General features: G+C 54.4%; 1 protein-coding gene across 1 annotated transcript in view; it reads right to left on the bottom strand.

The window, feature by feature from the left end:
* Positions 1 to 104: 104 nt before the first annotated feature.
* The window catches only part of LOC150039802 (dynein axonemal heavy chain 14-like), a gene marked incomplete at its 3' end in the record, with an annotated part of 148,942 nt that continues 129,316 nt past the window's right edge, over positions 105 to 19,730 (bottom strand). Inside the window, exons 12-17 of the mRNA XM_090327586.1 lie at positions 17,985 to 18,195; positions 16,684 to 16,786; positions 14,332 to 14,553; positions 11,315 to 11,515; positions 4,032 to 4,231; positions 105 to 412 (exon numbers count right to left, since the gene is read on the bottom strand). Coding sequence (XP_090183712.1) covers positions 105 to 412; positions 4,032 to 4,231; positions 11,315 to 11,515; positions 14,332 to 14,553; positions 16,684 to 16,786; positions 17,985 to 18,195 — 1,245 coding nt within the window. The remainder of the gene's footprint in view (positions 413 to 4,031; positions 4,232 to 11,314; positions 11,516 to 14,331; positions 14,554 to 16,683; positions 16,787 to 17,984; positions 18,196 to 19,730) is intronic.

The following is a 19,730-nucleotide window of genomic DNA, read 5'->3' as shown; positions in this document are numbered from 1 at the left end:
TCCCACAACAGCGCCCAGGCCCTGAATTCAAGCCCCAGGACTGGCAAAAAGAGGAGGAAAAAGAAATCCTTCCAGATGGTAGGTGTCTTGTCACCTCTGCACACCTGCCAGCTCTTCTGGTGGGGCTGCAGCGGCTCTCAGCAGGAGACCACCCAGAGCCACAGCTGCCCGCTGTGACACACTGACCTCATCTTGCCCCCCCCCCGCAGACATCATGGCCTCCTGCCCGAGCCGGTCAGGCCCACCTTGGATGTTGGCATGGAGCGTCCTCCAGATGGAGCTGGCCAGCAGGCTTCTCAGCGTGGTGGGGGCCCTGGATTCGGCAGGGCCTTCTGGCTCCACCACCAGGGGCAGCTGCACCAGCAGGTTGGTCAAAATTTCCATCACCAGCTCGTCATTGCTCTGCCCGGGACTGGGGAGGGAAGCGGGAGCCTCAGGAAGGCCCTGTGCACACACGTGTGTGCACATACACAGGCATGGAAGGAAGGGCACACGCGTGCACACACACGTGTATGGGGGAAGGTGTGCACGTGTGTACACGTGTGCAGAGGGGAGGCCATGGCAATAAGTTGTGGGCCAAAGAGTCAGGGAGACAGCGAGGGAGCAGGGAATTCTGACAGCCCACGGGAAGATGTAAGAGCCAAAGAAATGTGCAGGTCTGTGAAGGGGGGGGCAGGAGGGACATGATGTGGCTGTCCCCCGTGTTGTTACTGTCACTTCAGTGACCTCAAAGGCAGTGCAGGGCATTCCACCACATCCCTACAAGAATGAACTCATGGCCCTATTAAAGTCCATGCTGCAGAACTATATGCAAGCACTTTGGCTCCTTCTTGGGACTTTGGGAGATAGGTTGCTTTGCAATAATAGTTTTTGAATACCATAAATTAGGTAAAAGAAGTAACTTTTCAAACTATAAGACTAAGTCACTGTTATTCTCTAAGATAGCTCTAAAGATTTCCTTTTTGTGTAACTAAGACTATAGGCTTTAGTTGCAGTTTACAAAACTGATGAGATCCATTTTTAATTCCTGTTATCAGGTGAGGGTAGTATCAAAACGGTAAAAGATTCACACGTCATGAAGTCAGTACATCAATGTACACTGTGTAAAAACTGAACTATGCAACTTGAGGGCAGGGATGGGAGGGGCTGGGGCTCAATGGAGAAGGTGACAGGATTGCCTTGCCTTGTCCCCACAGCTGACTTCTGGGATCAAACCCTTTCTACAACCATACAAGAGTAACTCAATGCTAAAACTTAGGAAAGGCTGGGGCCAAGAGTTTGGCCTAGTGGTGGAGTGCTGGCCTAGCATGCATGAAGACCCGGGTTCAATTCCTCGGTCCCACATACCTAGAAAAAAGCCGGAAGTGGTGCTGAAGCTCAAGTGGTAGAGCTCTAGCCTTGAGAAAAGAACCCAAGGACAGTGCTCAGGCCCTGAGCTCAAGCCCAGGACTGGAAAAAAAGTAATAAAAAAGTTAAGAAAGACAAAAGGGAAAAATCAGTCCTTGCATCACAGTTCTTGAGGAAACAGGAAGAGTATCCACTAGCTGGAGGCGCCAGAGCAGGCTGGGCTGGGGCAGTGGGATGCCGGAGCATTCCTGAGGAGTGCACAGGCCAGGCATTCTTCTCCTCAGCCACATTTACTGTCCAATAAACTTCCCTGCCAACTTGAAACAAAAGCTTAACACTGATCTAAAGTTATTTTTCTTATGGTAGTAGATATCTCTCAGAAACTTATTTATTTAAACTTGTTGTGTATAGATTAGCTACTTCTACATAAATGCCTTAGGGTAGCTGTATTTTAAAGGAAATTTAGCCCCATGAAGGGGATTTAATGAGAAGGCAATAGTACCTTCTAGATTGCTAGTTTCTTATCAGACATGCGCATCTGGTCTCCCTTTGAGGAAATTATAAATTTGAGCTATTGTGATAATACGAAGTCTTCTGTATAGTTTTTGTTTTTGAACTAGCATTTCAGTATTTTGTCTGAAAAGAAAACATCACTTTGTATATATCATTATACAAGCTTAGTCTTTTAATGTTTATTTTATCCCATTGTTTAAAAAAGGTGAAACATTTTTAAAACTCCACATGTTTAATTTCCTTGATTTTTTTCCCCCCAACCTCAAGCAGGCTGAGAAGCAATCTCGGAAATTAGCAGAAGCCTGTAACCCTAGCTACGCACAAGGCTGAGATTGAAGATTGTGGTTCAAAGCCAGCCCGGGCAGGAATGTCCAGGTGACTCTTACCAAAAATCCAGAAGTGGAGCTGTGATTCAATTGGTAGAGCTCCAGCTTGAGCCAAAAACCAAAGGGGTAGCACCCAGGCACCGAGTTCCAGCCCCAGGGTGGATACAAACAACAAGAAACCAAGCAGAGGGACCAGCCCAGGAGCAGCGTCCGATTCTGAGAAGCGTAAAGATTAGTGACAAATAGCATTAACAGACCAAAGCTGTGTCCAACACATTCTGGTGTAAAGGGACGTTCATGTTGAAATGATTTGTAGTATTCTGGAAAACTGGGCCCTCACGAACCTTACAGGCCCGCTCTGTGATTCTACATTAAGACAAAAAAATGGATTCATGATTGAAATCCATCTAAATGACATAAAGAAGAGAATAATGTCATTTATGATTATATTTCCGACGTCGCTGGGAGACAGCCGAAGCACGTTCATGATGGTGCTCACCCTTCACACAGGATCTGATGTTACTCAGGGAAATTCTCAGGACGGTGAGACCCAGGCCTTGAAAAACTGGCCTCTCAAGGCAGGGAGGGAGGGAGGGAGAGAGGGAGGAAGACACACTGCCTCCTTCCATTCACTGGGACTTGAACCATGGCCTTTCACAAGAGCAGGGGCCAGGCCTGCTGCCTCGAGCGTCCTCGTGGGGTCCCAGCTGCAGGAAGTGTTTCCCTGGACCGGGAGGGGTGGACCGCGTGGCTCTGAGGGCCGCAGGTGGGGAGGCCTGGAGTGGGGTGCCACCCGGCAGTGCCAGGGATAGATGGCAATTGTCCCCTCTGTGGACTGGGGTGGGGCCTCCCCCTGCCACACAAGTGAAGGTGCATACTTCACACTACACACGGTCGGTCGTGTAGACCAAATCCCCTGATTACATCCTACAGGGATTCACCAGTGATCCCTGCACACTTGATAGAGGGCACTGGAGAGAAAGAGAGAGGAGAGAGGGAGGGAGACAGACACAGGAAGAGGGGGAGGGAGAGAGAGACGACGAGGGAGGGAGAGACAGGAAGAGAGGAGAGAGAGACAAAGAGGAGAGAAGGGGGAAGAGAGGGAGGGAGGGAGAGACGAAGGGAGGGGAAGAGAGAAGAAGGGAGAGGAGAGTCAGGAGGAGAGAGGAGAGAGAAACAGAGGAGAGAAGGGGGAAGACAGAGACAAAGAGGAAGAGAGGGAGGGAGAGATGAGAGAGGCAAGAGGGAGGGAGAGAGGAGAGAGAGGGGAAGGGAGAAGGGAGAGGAAAGACAGGAAGAGAGAGGGGGAGGGAGAGAGAGACGAAGAGAGGGAGGGAGAGACAGAGAGGAGAGAGGAAGAAGGGAGAGGAGAGGAGAGACAGAGGAAGAGAGGAGAGAAGGGGGAAGAGGGAGGAAGAGAGGGAGGGAGGGAGAGAAGGAGAGAGGGGAAGAGAGGAGAGAGAGGGGAAGAGAGGAGAGTCAGGAAGAGAGGAGAGAGAAACAAAGAGGAGAGAAGGGGGAAGAGAGAGACAAAGAGGAAGAGAGGGAGGGAGAGACGAGAGGAGAGAGAGGGGAAGGGAGAAGAAGGGAGAGGAAAGACAGGAAGAGAGGGAGGGAGAGAAGGAGAGGAGAGAGGGAAGGAGAGAGACTGAGAGGGGGAGGGAGAGGAGAGAGGGAGGAAGGGAGAGGAGAGAGGGAGAAGGAGGAAGGGAGAGGAGAGAGGGAAGGGAGGCAGGGAGAGGAGAGGGGATGTGTACTTCCGGGTCCTGGTCGGTGGCGAGGTTGGCTTCCTGTGGCCAGGTGTCTCCCCAGCTCCAGCCATGGCCTCTGCTGGTGTGGCCTCACCTGACCAGGAGGGTGACGGGGGCGGCCTTCGGCTGCAGGGCCACGAGCCCATCCATGAACTTCTGGGCCTGGGCCTCCCTGCAGGTCCTCGTGGCCTCGGGGTGGATGGCCAGGACCTCGGGGGCGTCTTCCTCGGGCAGGGCCCCGACCATCTGCACCAGGTCCTCCAGGCTGGCTGACGCCGGCACCCGCAGGCACGTCTGGAAGTGGAGGCCCGTCCTTGGTCACAGCCAGGATGGCTGCTGTGACCATCACGGCTAGGGGGGGAGGGGGGAGGAGCGGGCAGGGCACACCTCCCAATCGTCTGCAGCCCAGTGTGGGGACGGCGGCCTCTCAGTCCTCCCCTGGAGGAGACGGGCACAGAAAGTGAGGAGCTAAAAAGCGCCCCCATTCTGAGGCAGTAACCATCTTGTTGTTTATATTAAACTATGAGTGACCCAAAAGCATACATAAATTCAAGAAACAGAATTGTGGCACCCATAAGTTCCAGGAACTGACCTGACTGTTAAAATTAACCAGAACTCGGGTAAGGGTCAGCATTTGTTTTCTAAAGCCATAAAACTACCCTCAGCTAATTAGGACTCCACCAGCTGCCCCGGAATGTCCCCAACCCCCACCTTATCTTGCTCAAACCCTTAGTTGCTGTAAACCCGTGGTCTTTGCCTTTAAAAGCCCTGTAAACTGTCGGCTAGGGCTTCCTCCTAAGCCCCGCTGTGTGGGGTGCAGGACGAGGCCCGCTGAACAAAGCCTTGCTTTTGCACTTCGGAGCGTCTGGGTCTCGGTGGTCTTTTGGGGGTGGTCCTGCGGCCTAGGCATTACAGTTGGGGGCTCATCCGGGATACACCCAGAGACCCCCGAGACCCCAGACCCGGAAGGTAAGGAAACACGCTGTTGATTTGTCTTGTCCTGTCATCTGTCAGTTTGTCTGCTTCACTCATTGGAGGATGGGAGCTCTGACTTGTATTTCTCGAAGGGATTCCTGACGCAGACACGTTTGTACGGCAGCCTGAAGGGACCGGGAGACGTCCCAGGTCCTCCACCCTTGAAGGGGGCCCCTGGAACCCCATCTTGATACCCATAGGGCGTAAGTCAGTCTGGTTTTTGACTGGTTTTTGAGTCTCCTAACCAAGACTCAACTGGCCCACCTTGTTCTTGGGTCTGCTCCTTCTGTTACTTCACAGGAGTCAGCAGACCAACGTGGGAGGTCTCCTTCTAGTCAGTCTTTAAGACTCAGGCCTGTGTGAATTGTATTTTCTGTTTTGTTGGAATTGTCTTACCCCTTGTATTCTGTGGCCTGAATGACTAACGAGACAGATAGCCATGGGCAATGTCCCCTCCAGCCCCCTAGACTTGACTCTAGCTCACTGGAAGGAGGTTAAGGAAACGAAAAACTCTGGCCCCCCTGATAGCAGTTTTTGCAGGTAGAATGGCCTGGGCCAGCCAGCTGCCAGAGAATGGAAGTCTCCTTGGGAGAGGCGCCCCTGAGGGTTTTCAGGGCCCCAGGTGTCTTCCTCTCTGACTGCTGCCAGGCATGCATCAAAATTTAGGGGTACTTAAAGGTCTCTGCTTCTGTCTTGTTTTGTGAGGTGTTTTTTGTGCTGTCTGGTTTTGTCTTTGAAATTGGTACCAGTCCTAAATATGGATCCTAGTGATTTGTGTGTGTGTGTATGTCTTTTGTTATTTATTTGAACATTTCTGGGTCTCAGGCCTGGCATGGCTCCTCCCTCTCAGCTGCAATTGAGACAAGCAGAGGCCAGGTGAGGCTGCTGCCAGCCTCGTCTGTTTCCCTTTTCCTAACAACCTGGCTGAAGTGACGATCTGGAGACAGTCGGTGGCAGGGCACAGGCATCAGTCCTGGTTCCCCCAGGTTTGAATTTGGTCCTGTAAACTGATATGTGAGTTGGCCTAGTCGAGATTGGGGAAATGACTAGAGTTATGCTCTAGGTGGGCTAAATTTGGCGCTGGAAGACTCTCACCAAATCATAATTTCAGCTAAGTTGCCTTGGAAACAGTTTTGTTAGATTAAGATTGGCAGAACTGTCTTGCCATAAAAGCTTCTGGAAAATGAACGGCTGATATTAATTTTGTGCGCTTTAGGATCTTTGAGGATGAATGTGTGTGTGAATGGGTGTGAGTGAACATGTTCAAGGTTAAATTGTCAGCATGCTGCGTAAAACAATGGATGAGCTCCTACACAAAGGCAATTGGGTAAATCTAAGTCTAAACTTCAAGAAAATTATTAGGTTTGAATGTTTTCCAATCTCTCAAAGGATTATTGCATTATTTTAAAGAGGAACTGCTTAATAGAATTTTTCTAAAGATTCTGAAATCTGCATCAAAAAAAATCTGGTATTGTAATACATAGAGCTGTTTACATTGTAAGCATTGTATCTTGTTTAGCACAGAGGCATTAGGGAATTTGGAATTTATTTCTTTGAGTTAAAGTTTGAAGATAAGTATTAGAGATTTAAATGTAAATTTGTTTATCAGTGTCAGAAGCTTTGCCTGCCTGTCTTTTAAAACTGCATAGGTGAGGCTGGGAGTTTGGCCCAGTGGTTAAAGTGCTTGCCTAGCATGCATGAAGACCCGGGTTCAATTCCTTGGTACCACATACATAGAAAAAGCCAGAAGTGGTGCTGAAGCTCAAGTGGTAGAGCTCCAGCCTTGAGAAAGTCCAAGGACAGTGCTCAGGGCCTGAGCTCAAACCCAGGACTGTCAAAACAAAACAAAACAAAAAAACTGTTTAGGTAATCAAATGCCAAGAGAAAGGACAGGGAAAACTTGGGATAGTCCTGTGTGGCCATCTTTGGGGGTGAGAGGTGAACTGGCAAAGGTGCAGCTCTGGGTTTCCATGGTGGGACAGGCCCTAGGGAGGGTCCATGCATGGGAAAAAAAAATTAAGATAGCACAAAGGCTGTTCATCTAAACCTTGCAAACTGACAAGAAATCTGACAGTAAAATGTGAGTGATGTGATTAGTATTTCTTAAACTGCCACTTAAAATGTATTAAATTGGGGAAAGGGTTTTTTTTTTTGCTTTTTTTCATATATTTTTATTGTAATTAATAGAAGGGTTACATTACATTCACCAGATGTGGGGAAAGGGTTTTTAAAGGAATGTTTAAAGGTTTATTTCCTTATGATTTGGTTTCATGCTACTTTGGAATTGGATATATTTTAGAAAAAGGAGGAAACTAAGTCTGGACTTTTGGTGCACTGATGATGTTTGTAGTTCTTGCATTAAGGAAAAACTTATTCGAGTTTAAACTGTTGTTGGAGTTGTAGGCAGTAACCTAAACTGCAGGGGAAAAAAGTGCCTCTTCTAAAAGGAGGCTTGGAAGCAAAGGCAGTGCTTGAGTTCTTAAGGGTTCTTCAAATGCAAATAAAGGCTAAAGTGTTCATTGTTTAAGCAAATATCAATAAAAGTTTTAAAAATATTAATTAGAAATGGATTTCTGAACAAAATTTGAAAGTGAAATTGTCCTAAATGTTTGTTTCAAGAAAGAGAAAAAAGGAAAATTAGGAGTACCCAAATGATTGCTTAGTTGCTATTTTAGCTTGCTCTTATAAGTCTCTTTATAGCAATTTCAAGCAGGTCCATGGAGAAGGACGGCAGATCCTTATTCAGATATAATTTAGGCCCTCACCAAGTTCCAGGTAAGATCATGCTTAGAGACTATTTCTGTGTTGACCACCTTGTTGCTTCTAATTGGAGTAACGTGGCCTTTGTAGGACTCATTGATCTGAAAACTGCAGTTCTGAGCCAGCCCGGGCAAAGCAGAGTCCCTGTGAGATTATGGTGTCTAATCTAGCAGCAGAATGCTAGTGAGGCAGAATTGCTTTGGAGCTCAAAGTGGCAGAGGGCTAGCCTTGAGCTGGAGAGCTGAGGGACAGTGCTCAGGCCCTGAGTTCAAGTCCAGCAATCAACCAGGTGGAATGCCACTGGGATGTTTATCCCCGTGTGGAGACACACTACTGGGACGAAAGCAATGAAGCATCCAGATGGCAAAGATGGTGTCAGATCCTAGAGTCACTTATGCTTGGCCATTCAAAATTGATGAGAGCCAGGAGGTCATAGAATAGTTTGTAAGCATGCCTTACTAATGCCGTGCCTTTCATAACTGGGCAGGCACTTGTCAATCATCTGTGATAGTGGGTAGTTTTACAATTCTGACCCCCCGTATTTGCTCAAAGCCCTAACTGAGCAAATTTTGATTTAACACCAGCCACACATTCAGGAAAGTTTGTGGACCTGAGGCTGTGTCCCTACTGATCTGTCGAGGCCTACACTGGCAACTGAATTATAGTTAGAGTCACAGAGATTAAACTCCCCAGACAATCAGGAAAATGCCTTTGCAAATGGGTGCTAAGTAAACTACATTGTTGTAGCCAAAGGAAAAGTTTGTGCAATTGTTAAATCTTTCATATGATCTCTAATTTGGAGTAAAATATTGCTCCTGATATGTAATCTTGGCAACCCCTTGGTAAAATAGGCTAAGCTTTTAGGGTCCCTGGCTAGGTGTAGAGACAACATCCCTGAGTCAGCTTGAAGAAGTTAACAGAAGATGGATCTTCGCCCATCAATCCCCTTAAGATGAAGGGATCAGAGTCATTTTTGGAAAGTGAGACAGGATAAGTTAGAGGCATGGGAAAGAGTAGTAACAGATGTGCAAGAGTGGAGACTGCACTTGGGGAATGGCTACAGGTTCAAGTCTTCTACACCTGTCTGGGGAATCCCAGCCTCGTTGAAAGGAAATCTGGTTACTCGAAGTTGTCACCCTGGTATTACTTTGGAATTTCAACCCTATACTGTCTTAAAAACTAATGGGATGCCAGCCCGAAAAAATGAGTGTGCTCAGGTAAAGCAACAAGGAAATCATTGAGAGAATTCACCAAAGTCAGGCCCTAGGTTAAGTTTCTTTAACCAGTCTGTGCAGAAATTTGCAGGTGACCCAGCAGGAGGTGTGACATTCCATTGGAGCTGATGAGAGATGAGGTTGCTGCCACACGTTCTGCCCTGCCTGATTCCACCACCACCCCGCAGCTGCGTCCTGAGAGGACTGGAGCTAAACCTTTGGTGGTGGGCCATTCTATCTGTGCTAAGTTCAAAGTCCCCTATGTGTTTGCAGCCATTATGGTGACTCTGGATGGGTGAAGGGAATTTTCCATCCAATGCTGAACAGCCTAGAGGTAAGAGGTGCAAATGTAAATGAGGGCTACAGTCAAATGAAAAATAGAGAAAGGTTAGTAAAGATTCTGGGAGAGCAGTTGAGAAAAGAAAAAAATGGTTTCTTATGGATAAGAAAGGATCTGGAAAGAATTATCTTAAATGTTCTAAAAAGGGAGGAAGACAAATCCTAAAGAGTTCCTGTATGTAGTAGATGGCATGAGCAAATCCTAGAGTTCCTGTATGTAGTAGATGGCATGAGCAAATCCTAGAGTTCCTGTATGTAGTAGATGGCATGAGCAAATCCTAGAGTTCCTGTATGTAGTAGATGGCATGAGCAAATCCTAGAGTTCCTGTATGTAGTAGTACACTGATGTGGAACCATGCTTTGTGCCCACCAGAGGGATTGATAAGCCTGCTTCCCAGTTGTGAGGGCTTTTTCTTGGGTGCAGAACCGGGAGGGCACGCTCTATGCCCCTCCACACCAAAGAATGCTGTCTGCCTGGGTCTGATAACAATTGTTGGCCCCCAAGCCATGTGTTATCTCATCTGGCACTGTTAACCATGATTCAGTCCAGTTCTTACAGGCCTTACACGTTGATCTGGGGACATGTGCATCGTCTGGTTTCCAGTACCCTGGCACTCAAGTGAACCTGTGCTGTGATTCCCAGCACTCCAACCACTGTGAAGGTAGCAGGAAAGAGCTACTGGGTTCATCATTCCTAGGTGAAGACAGCGTGTGGGAATCCTGGACTTTCAGACTCCCAGAGGAATGGACTTTGACATTTTTGGGTCCCAAACAGACGCTGACCTGAGACGTATGCATAAGTCAGTCGACAAGCTCACTGACTCACTGAGGTCCCTAGCTGAAGTTGTCCTCCAGAACAGAAGAGGACTAGATGTGTTGTTCCTAGAGGCTTGCGTGTCACCATGGGAGAAGAATGTTGCTTTTGAGCAAACCACACTGGGGTAATAAAAGATAGCCTGGCAGCTGTAAAGAGGAGTCTAGATGAGCGAGAAAGGGAGAGACAGGGGTCCCGAGGAAGATATGAGAGGCTGTACAACTGGTCCCCTGGGCAGCTTCCCTAATCCTCAGCCATGACTGGCCCTCTGGTGATTATTTTAATGTTACGGTTACTGTTGATTGGCCCCTGTGTAATTAACGCAATGATGTCCTTAGTAAAAAAAAAAAAGAGAGAGAGAGAGAAAATCAGAGTTATAAAACTGAGGATCCCACACACCTGGCATAACCCTGTTTATACTGAGGTAAATAGGCTAAAAGAAAAGGGGGGAATGAGGGCTAAAAAGCACCCCCATTCCGAGGCAGTAACCATCTTGTTGTTTATATAAACTGTGAGTGACCAAAAAATGCACATAAATTAAAGAAATAGAATTGTGGCGTCCATAAGTTCCAGGAACTGACCTGTCTACATTAAAATTAACCAGAACTCGTGTAAATTCAAGGGAGGCATTTGTTTTCTAAAGCCATAAAACTACCCTTAGACAGCTAATTAGGACTCCACCAGCTGCCCTGGCATGTCCCCAACCCCCACCTTATCTTGCTCAAACCCCTAGTTGCTGTAAACCTGTGGTCTTTGCCTTTAAAAGCCCTGTAAACTGGCTTCCTCCTGAGCTCCATCGTGTGGGGTGCGGGACGAGGCCCGAGCTACATTTCGGACTGGTCTTTGTGGTGGTCCTGTGGCACAGGCATCACAAAGGAGAGGCAGGCAGTCCTCTCCACTGCCCAGCATGGCGGTCAGCACAGGGGAGAGGCGTGAGGGCTCTGTCTTCCAGGGCCTGCGAGTGAGGGCTCCCAGCAGGGGTGGGGGGGGGTGGGAGGGGAAAGGGGGAGCCGGAATGGAATCCTAGCCTGCTTCCTGGCTTCCATGAGACTGCTGCCCTTCCCCTCCTCCTCCCTTTACCTCCCCCCTCCTCCCCTTTCCACCCTCCCCTCCTCCTCTCCCCCTCCTACTTCCCCCTCCCTCCAACTCCTGCCCTCCTCTTCACTCCTCCACTTCTCCCCACTCCCCCCCCCATTCCCCCGCCTCCTTTCCCATTCCTTCTCTCCCCCCACTCCTCCGCATCCTCTCCCTTCTCCCTTCCTTCCCTCTCCCTACCCCGGAGCTGCAGTAGCAGAAGTCATCCTCCAGCACGTCGGGGTTGCAGAACTGGTGAAGAAGTGTGTTCAGGCACCGGCTGTCCCACACATCCGACACGTGCCCACCATAGGTCACCTCACCCATCATGTAGTGCAGCGCCGGCCAGGGCACGGTGGCCCCCGGCCTGCTCAGGGCTTTGCTGAGGACCCGGATGGAGACCTGGGGGGCAGGGTCTCTCCTCAAGACCCAGAAGCACCTCGCCCTCCCTCTCCTCAGGACCCAGAACCACCACGCCCGCCCTCTCCTCAGGACCCAGAACCACCACGGCCGCCCTCTGCTCAGGACCCAGCACCACCATGCCCCCCCTCTCCTCAGGACCCCAGAACCACCACGCCCGCCCTCTCCTCAGGACCCAGAACCACCACGGCTGCCCTCTCCTCAGGACCCCAGAACCACCACGGCCGCCCTCTCCTCAGGACCCCAGCACCACCACGCCCGCCCTCTCCTCAGGACCCCAGAACCACCACGCCCGCCCTCTCCTCAGGACCCAGAACCACCACGCCCGCCCTCTCCTCAGGACCCCAGAACCACCACGGCCGCCCTCTCCTCAGGACCCCAGAACCACCACGCCCGCCCTCTCCTCAGGACCCCAGAACCACCACGCCCGCCCTCTCCTCAGGACCCAGAACCACCACGCCCGCCCTCTCCTCAGGACCCCAGAACCACCACGGCCGCCCTCTCCTCAGGACCCAGAACCACCACGCCCGCCCTCTCCTCAGGACCCAGAACCACCACGGCTGCCCTCTCCTCAGGACCCCAGAACCACCACGGCCGCCCTCTCCTCAGGACCCCAGCACCACCACGCCCGCCCTCTCCTCAGGACCCCAGAACCACCACGCCCGCCCTCTCCTCAGGACCCAGAACCACCACGCCCGCCCTCTCCTCAGGACCCCAGAACCACCACGCCCGCCCTCTCCTCAGGACCCCAGAACCACCACGCCCGCCCTCTCCTCAGGACCCCAGAACCACCACGCCCGCCCTCTCCTCAGGACCCAGAACCACCACGCCCGCCCTCTCCTCAGGACCCCAGAACCACCACGGCCGCCCTCTCCTCAGGACCCAGAACCACCACTCCCGCCCTCTCCTCAGGACCCCAGAACCACCACGCCCGCCCTCTCCTCAGGACCCAGAACCACCACGCCCGCCCTCTCCTCAGGACCCCAGAACCACCACGCCCGCCCTCTCCTCAGGACCCCAGAACCACCACGCCCGCCCTCTCCTCAGGACCCAGCACCACCACGCCCGCCCTCTCCTCAGGACCCAGCACCACCACGCCCGCCCTCTCCTCAGGACCCCAGAACCACCACGCCCGCCCTCTCCTCAGGACCCCAGAACCACCACGCCCGCCCTCTCCTCAGGACCCCAGCACCACCACGCCCGCCCTCTCCTCAGGACCCCAGAACCACCACGGCCGCCCTCTCCTCAGGACCCCAGAACCACCACGCCCGCCCTCTCCTCAGGACCCCAGAACCACCACGGCCGCCCTCTCCTCAGGACCCCAGAACCACCACGGCCGCCCTCTCCTCATGACCCCAGAACCACCACTCCCGCCCTCTCCTCATGACCCCAGAACCACCACGGCCGCCCTCTCCTCAGGACCCCAGAACCACCACGCCCGCCCTCTCCTCAGGACCCCAGAACCACCACGCCCGCCCTCTCCTCAGGACCCAGAACCACCATGCCCGCCCTCTCCTCAGGACCCAGAACCACCACGCCCGCCCTCTCCTCAAGACCCCAGAACCACCACGGCCGCCCTCTCCTCAGGACCCCAGAACCACCACGCCCGCCCTCTCCTCAAGACCCCAGAACCACCACGCCCGCCCTCTCCTCAGGACCCAGAACCACCACGCCCGCCCTCTCCTCAGGACCCCAGAACCACCACGCCCGCCCTCTCCTCAAGACCCCAGAACCACCACGCCCGCCCTCTCCTCAGGACCCCAGCACCACCATGCCCGCCCTCTCCTCAGGACCCAGAACCACCACGCCCGCCCTCTCCTCAGGACCCCAGAACCACCACGGCCGCCCTCTCCTCAGGACCCCAGCACCACCATGCCCGCCCTCTCCTCAGGACCCAGAACCACCACGCCCGCCCTCTCCTCAGGATCCCAGAACCACCACGGCCGCCCTCTCCTCATGACCCCAGAACCACCACTCCCGCCCTCTCCTCAGGACCCCAGAACCACCACGGCCGCCCTCTCCTCAGGACCCCAGAACCACCACGCCCGCCCTCTCCTCAGGACCCCAGAACCACCACGGCCGCCCTCTCCTCAGGACCCCAGCACCACCATGCCCGCCCTCTCCTCAGGACCCAGAACCACCACGCCCGCCCTCTCCTCAAGACCCCAGAACCACCACGCCCGCCCTCTCCTCAGGACCCCAGCACCACCATGCCCGCCCTCTCCTCAGGACCCAGAACCACCACGCCCGCCCTCTCCTCAGGACCCCAGCACCACCACGCCCGCCCTCTCCTCAGGACCCAGAACCACCACGCCCGCCCTCTCCTCAGGACCCCAGAACCACCACGCCCGCCCTCTCCTCATGACCCCAGAACCACCACGCCCGCCCTCTCCTCAAGACCCCAGCACCACCATGCCCGCCCTCTCCTCAGGACCCAGAACCACCACGCCCGCCCTCTCCTCAAGACCCCAGCACCACCATGCCCGCCCTCTCCTCAGGACCCAGAACCACCACGGCCGCCCTCTCCTCAGGACCCCAGAACCACCACGGCCGCCCTCTCCTCAGGACCCAGCACCACCACGGCCGCCCTCTCCTCAAGACCCAAAACCCCTGTCCTCTCTCTCCCCCCCTCCTAATCTCCCTTCTTTTCCCCTTCCTCCCTCTGTCCCTCACTTACCTTGTCTGTCTGTCTCTGTCTGTCTCTCACTCTGTCTCTCTGTCACTCCTGTGGGGAGGGGCTCTGGTTCCCCCCCCTCCCCGCCCCACAGCCACATCTTCTTCTCCAGAGCCAGGCTCACCTCCAAGTCTGAGGAGCTGAACTTGTAAGGGATGTTCCAGCCCAGGGTCCCGTAGCAGACTCTTTCTTTAATCACAGCGTTGAAGAAGCACAGGCTGAACAGGAGCTTTCTCCACGCGGGGCCATACTCGGTATTTTCCAGGACTTCCTCTGTCACCTCGCCGCAGCTCCCGAACGTCTGAAGCAGTTTATTTCTGAGTCCCTGGGGAGATTCCACGGCCACCTGGGGGCAGAGAGGGCAAAGTCCCCTGACCCAGGGCCTCCAGGCTTGTCCTTGAGGCCACTGAAAACCTTGTCCCCCAGAGCGCTGTCCAGAGCTGCCCGGCTCCCAGGGGCCCAGGCCCGGCTGCAGTGGCAGAGCCATGGGGTGGGGGTCGGCGGGGAGGTGACAGTGTGGCTCTTAGCCTGGAGTCAGAAAGGGTCTGATGTGTTTCCACTGTTGCTCAGTTCACACACACACACACACACACACACGCACACACGCACACACATGCATACACACATGCACACACACATGCACACACATGCACACATGCATACACACGCACGCACACACACGCGTGCACACACACGCACACATACATGCATACACACACACACGCACACACACATACACACACGCACGCGCACACAGTCAAGAACGGTAGCTGTGTTCACTGTTCCTTGGTAAGTCAAATAGCCTGTGCTCTCCTGGCTGCCCGGGGCACACCATCCCGTGGGTGTACACAGGCGGCTCTGGCTCAGGAGGGTGGCATGCTGCGTGGGCTTGTGTGCCCCAGTGTCACCTGTGGATTTGGCCATGTGTGGAGAGCCCTGTGTGGGGGCTGCACCCCTCCTCTCCACAGGCCGCTCTGGAGCCAGGAAGCTCTCCAGAGGTGTGGCCTCCTCTGCACTGCTTGGCCTGTTTGCTGGGGACAGTCTCTCTTCCATCGGCTCAGGATGGTGGTCAAGCCCGGCCCCGGGCCCAGCCCGAGGCCGCCGGCACGGCCAGCCATGCAGCCTGAGCTCTGGGCTCTCGTAAGCGTGAGTGGAGGGGCTGCAGGACACCCAGGACCAACGTCAGCGCAGAGCAGAAGGCTCCACGAAGAGACGAAGTGAGGCTGCCCAGAGGAGCTGTCCCCAAGCCACCCGCAGACCCCTTCCAACGCAGGCTCCCGCCAGGGGTGGCGGTGGGCCCTGAAGGCGGACGCCAGTGCGCGCCCTGCGCCTTTTGCTCCGAGGTCCCCTCAGTGGTCCCCTCCTGTGTCCTGCGGGATGGAGTACCCCCCCTCAGTGGCCTCAGCCACCCCGCCATGCTCTTCTGGGCTGACCAGATCCTTGTTCAGATGCTGAGCCCTGGCAACGCCACACAAACTGGGCAGAGCTGAGCGCATGCTCTATTAGGACTGTCTGCCAGAATGCCACAGAGAGTGACCCGCAGGGGAAGCTGCTGAGGCCCTGCTGGCCTCTGGAGTGGGCTGAAGGGTCAGGGGAGCCCCGTGGGACTCGAGTCTCCCCAACCCAGGAGAGGGCGCGCACTGGGTCTTCAGCCATCAGAACCCGAGCAGCCCCAGCTGACACGGCCAGGCGCTCTGCTGTGAGTCACTGAGGGCTGTGTGCGCACGTGGCCTCGCCTGGGGCTGGGAAGGCTCAGCCTGACACCCAGCACCACTGGGTGCATCCACACATCCTCCCTGCAGAGCCCGCTGACTCCTCCCTGCAGAGCCCGCTGACTCCTCCCTGCAGAGCCGGCTGACTCCTCCCTACAGAGCCCGCTGACTCCTCCCTACAGAGCCCGCTGACTCCTCCCTGCAGAGCCTGCTGACTCCTCCCTGCAGAGCCGGCTGACTCCTCCCTGCAGAGCCAGCTGACTCCTCCCTGCAGAACAGACTGACTCCTCCCTGCAGAGCCGGCTGACCCCTCCCTGCAGAGCCTGCTGACTCCTCCCTGCAGAGCCCGCTGACTCCTCCCTGCAGAGCCCGCTGACTCCTCCCTGCAGAGCCCGCTGACTCCTCCCTGCAGATCCTGCTGAGGACTCCTCCCTGCAGAGCCCGCTGACTCCTCCCTGCAGAACCTGCTGAGGACTCCTCCCTGCAGAGCCGGCTGACTCCTCCCTGCAGAGCCTGCTGACTCCTCCCTGCAGAGCCGGCTGACTCCTCCCTGCAGAACCGGCTGACTCCTCCCTGCAGAGCCGGCTGACTCCTCCCTGCAGAGCCCGCTGACTCCTCCCTGCAGAGCCGGCTGACTCCTCCCTGCAGAGCCCGCTGACTCCTCCCTGCAGAGCCAGCTGACTCCTCCCTGCAGAGCCGCTGACTCCTCCCTGCAGAGCTGCTGACTCCTCCCTGCAGAGCAATCAAGTTTTCCCGGTTCTCACCTTCACACTTGTTTGAAGAATAGACACTGGGAATGTAGTAACTGATTTTGAACTTAACCACAGCCTAAAGTCAGGATCTACCGACACATCTGGCTCATGAAATCTGCAAAACAAAGTATAAATATTACATAGAACATAAATATTCTAAACAAGGTGGCATGTCACTGTCTGAGGTGACCTGAGAGGTAATTTTAATGTCAGTGATCTTACGCGACACAGAGCTTTCATGTTGTACAAGAAGTGGTATAAGAGTCATCAGCTCCCTTTTCCCTCATTATACAAATCTTGGAAAAAATAATGAACAAAACAAAGGTCTGGAGTTTTAGCTCAAGCAGAGCAACTACCTAGCAAGTCTGGGGCCCTGAGTTCAAAACTTTTTATATTAAAAAAATAAGGAGAAGGAATGAAATGCAGAGTGCCACAAGTGACATCTAGGTCAATTAAACACGACAATAAAGGATGGGAATAAGGGTGAAATCCACCGAGTGGAGTGGAATCAACAAGCTCAGACTTTACTAAGCAGGTACGTGAATAAATGAGGAGAAACAAAAATGGCCCCCTACCCTTGAGCCACAGCCCACTGCCCATTTTCTAGAGGGTAACTGGGCATAAGAGTCTCGGGTCCTTTTGTGCCCGGGCTGGCTTTGAACCTTGATCCTCAGATCTCAGCCTCCTCAGTAGCTAGGATTACAGGTGTGAGCCACCACCCATGACTGGAAGCACATTTTTTGCCAGTCCTGGGCTTGAACTCAGGGCCTGAGCACTGTCCTTGGACTTTCTCAAGGCTAGAGCTCTACCACTTGAGCCTCAGCACCACTTCTGGCTTTTTCTATGTATGTGGTACCGAGGAATTGAACCCAGGCCTTCATGCATGCTAGGCAAGCACTTTAACCACTAGGCCAAACTCCAGGCCCCTGGAAGCACTTTTTTTTTTACGTACACAGTGGAGGGGATAAAGCCCAGGTGCCTCACGGGCAGATGGCATTCACACACGTCCACCACACACAGGAGAGCAGCCATGGCCTGGGAATGCAGGGCAGAGTGGCCGAGGGCTGCCGGTGGAATCACAGGGGCCATTCCTAACTCCAGGTGTGAGGCGAGGGGGAGAGGGGCAAGGCAGAACACACGCACTACGAGTGTCTTAAGAAAGGACGGGTGTGTCTGTGTACAGTGTGGTGTTTGAGCCCTTGGAGAAGGGACCCAGTGCATGTCAGACGGCTCGTGGCATCTGTCCTTGTGTAGGCACAGAGCTCACTGCTATCTCTGCCTTTGCTCCCGGTTCCGGTCGTCGGATCCCTTACGATTGCACCACTGTGCAGAGCCTGGGCATGAAGGAGGCGGCCAGGTGGCAGTTCTGCAGGAAGACCCACTGCTGCTGGCTGTCCAGCGCCTTGGCGATCAGCTCTTCTGCCTTGGCCGCCTGGCCTCGGCCCAGGGAGACCATAGTGACATGGCTCGTGGTTCCTGTCAACTCCAGCGCAAACCTCAGGAGCATGCTGGCCAGGTCCACCCCTGTGCAGCGGGAGAGACCGGTACACGCCTGTTGTCCCAGCCACCGGGAGGCTCAGCTCTGAGGACCGCAGTTCAAAGCCAGCCCGGACAGGACAGAGACCACCAGAAAACCAGACGTGGTGCTGTGGCTCAAGGGCTACGGCGGTGGCCTTGAGCTGAAGTCCCAGGACTGGCACACATCAAAGTCCCCACAAAACAAAGCTAGAGACCCTTTCCCCCGATGAGCTCCCCTGTCCTCTTCAAACCCAACCCGTCCTTCCCAGTGGGGTAGGGGTAGGGCAGAACACGGGCTCAGGGTTCCTAATTCATGGGGGGGGAGGGGACCCAGCCCTGAGGCGGCCATGGCTCTGGGCCAAGTCTAGAAATGCCATGTCGGCTGTGTCTGCCTACTAGGCTCAAGCAGGCCTTTTTGTGGAAGCTCTGAGATGACACCCCCAACACACCCCCCCATGACACAACACACAACCCCAACACACACGCCCGTGACACCACACACACCGCCTGTGACACACCACATACCCCCATGACACCACACCCCCCGTGACACACCACACCCCCCTGTGACACAACACACCCCCCTGTGACACCACACCCCCCTGTGACACAACACTCACCCACTGTGACACACCACACCCCCTGTGACACCACACCCCCCCGTGACACACCACACCCCCCTGTGACACCACACATACCCCCTGTGACACACCACATACCCCCGTGACACCACACCTCCCTGTGACACAACACACACACCCCCGTGACACACCACACCCCCCTGTGACACCACACACCCCCTGTGACACCACACCCTCCCGTGACACACCACACCCCCCTGTGACACCACACATACCCCCTGTGACACACCACATACCCCGTGACACCACACCTCCCTGTGACACAACACACACCCCCTGTGACACACCATACACCCCTGTGACAACACACACCCCCTGTGACACCACACACCCCCTGTGACACCACACACCCCCTGTGACACCACACACACCGTGATACCACATCCTCCTGTGACACACCACACCCCCCTGTGACACCACACACACCCCCTGTGACACCACACCTCCCTGTGACACCACACACCCCCTGTGACACCACACCCCCGTGACACCACACACCCCCTGTGACACACCACATACCCCCTGTGACACACCACATACCCCCTGTGACACACTAACCCCCTGTGACACACTAACCCCCTGTGACACCACACACCCCCTGTGACACACCACATACCCCCTGTGACATATCACACCCCCCCTGTGACACCACACACCCCCTGTGACACATCACACACCCCCTGTGACACCACACACCCCCTGTGACACACCACACACCCCCCGTGACACATCACACACCCCCTGTGAGACACCACATACCCCCTGTGCCACACCACACACCCCCTGTGACACACCACACACCCCCTGTGACACACCATACACCCCCTGTGACACATCACACTCCCTGTGACACATCACACACCCCCTGTGATACCACACAACCCCGTGACACACCACACA

This window comes from Megascapheus bottae, unplaced genomic scaffold (genome assembly GCF_031878675.1).
Source record: "Megascapheus bottae isolate mThoBot1 unplaced genomic scaffold, mThoBot2.hap1 HAP1_SCAFFOLD_277, whole genome shotgun sequence".
NCBI lineage: Eukaryota > Metazoa > Chordata > Mammalia > Rodentia > Geomyidae > Megascapheus > Megascapheus bottae.
The sequence above is the reverse complement of the archived record's forward strand: the minus strand, read 5'-3'. Positions and strand labels throughout refer to the sequence as shown.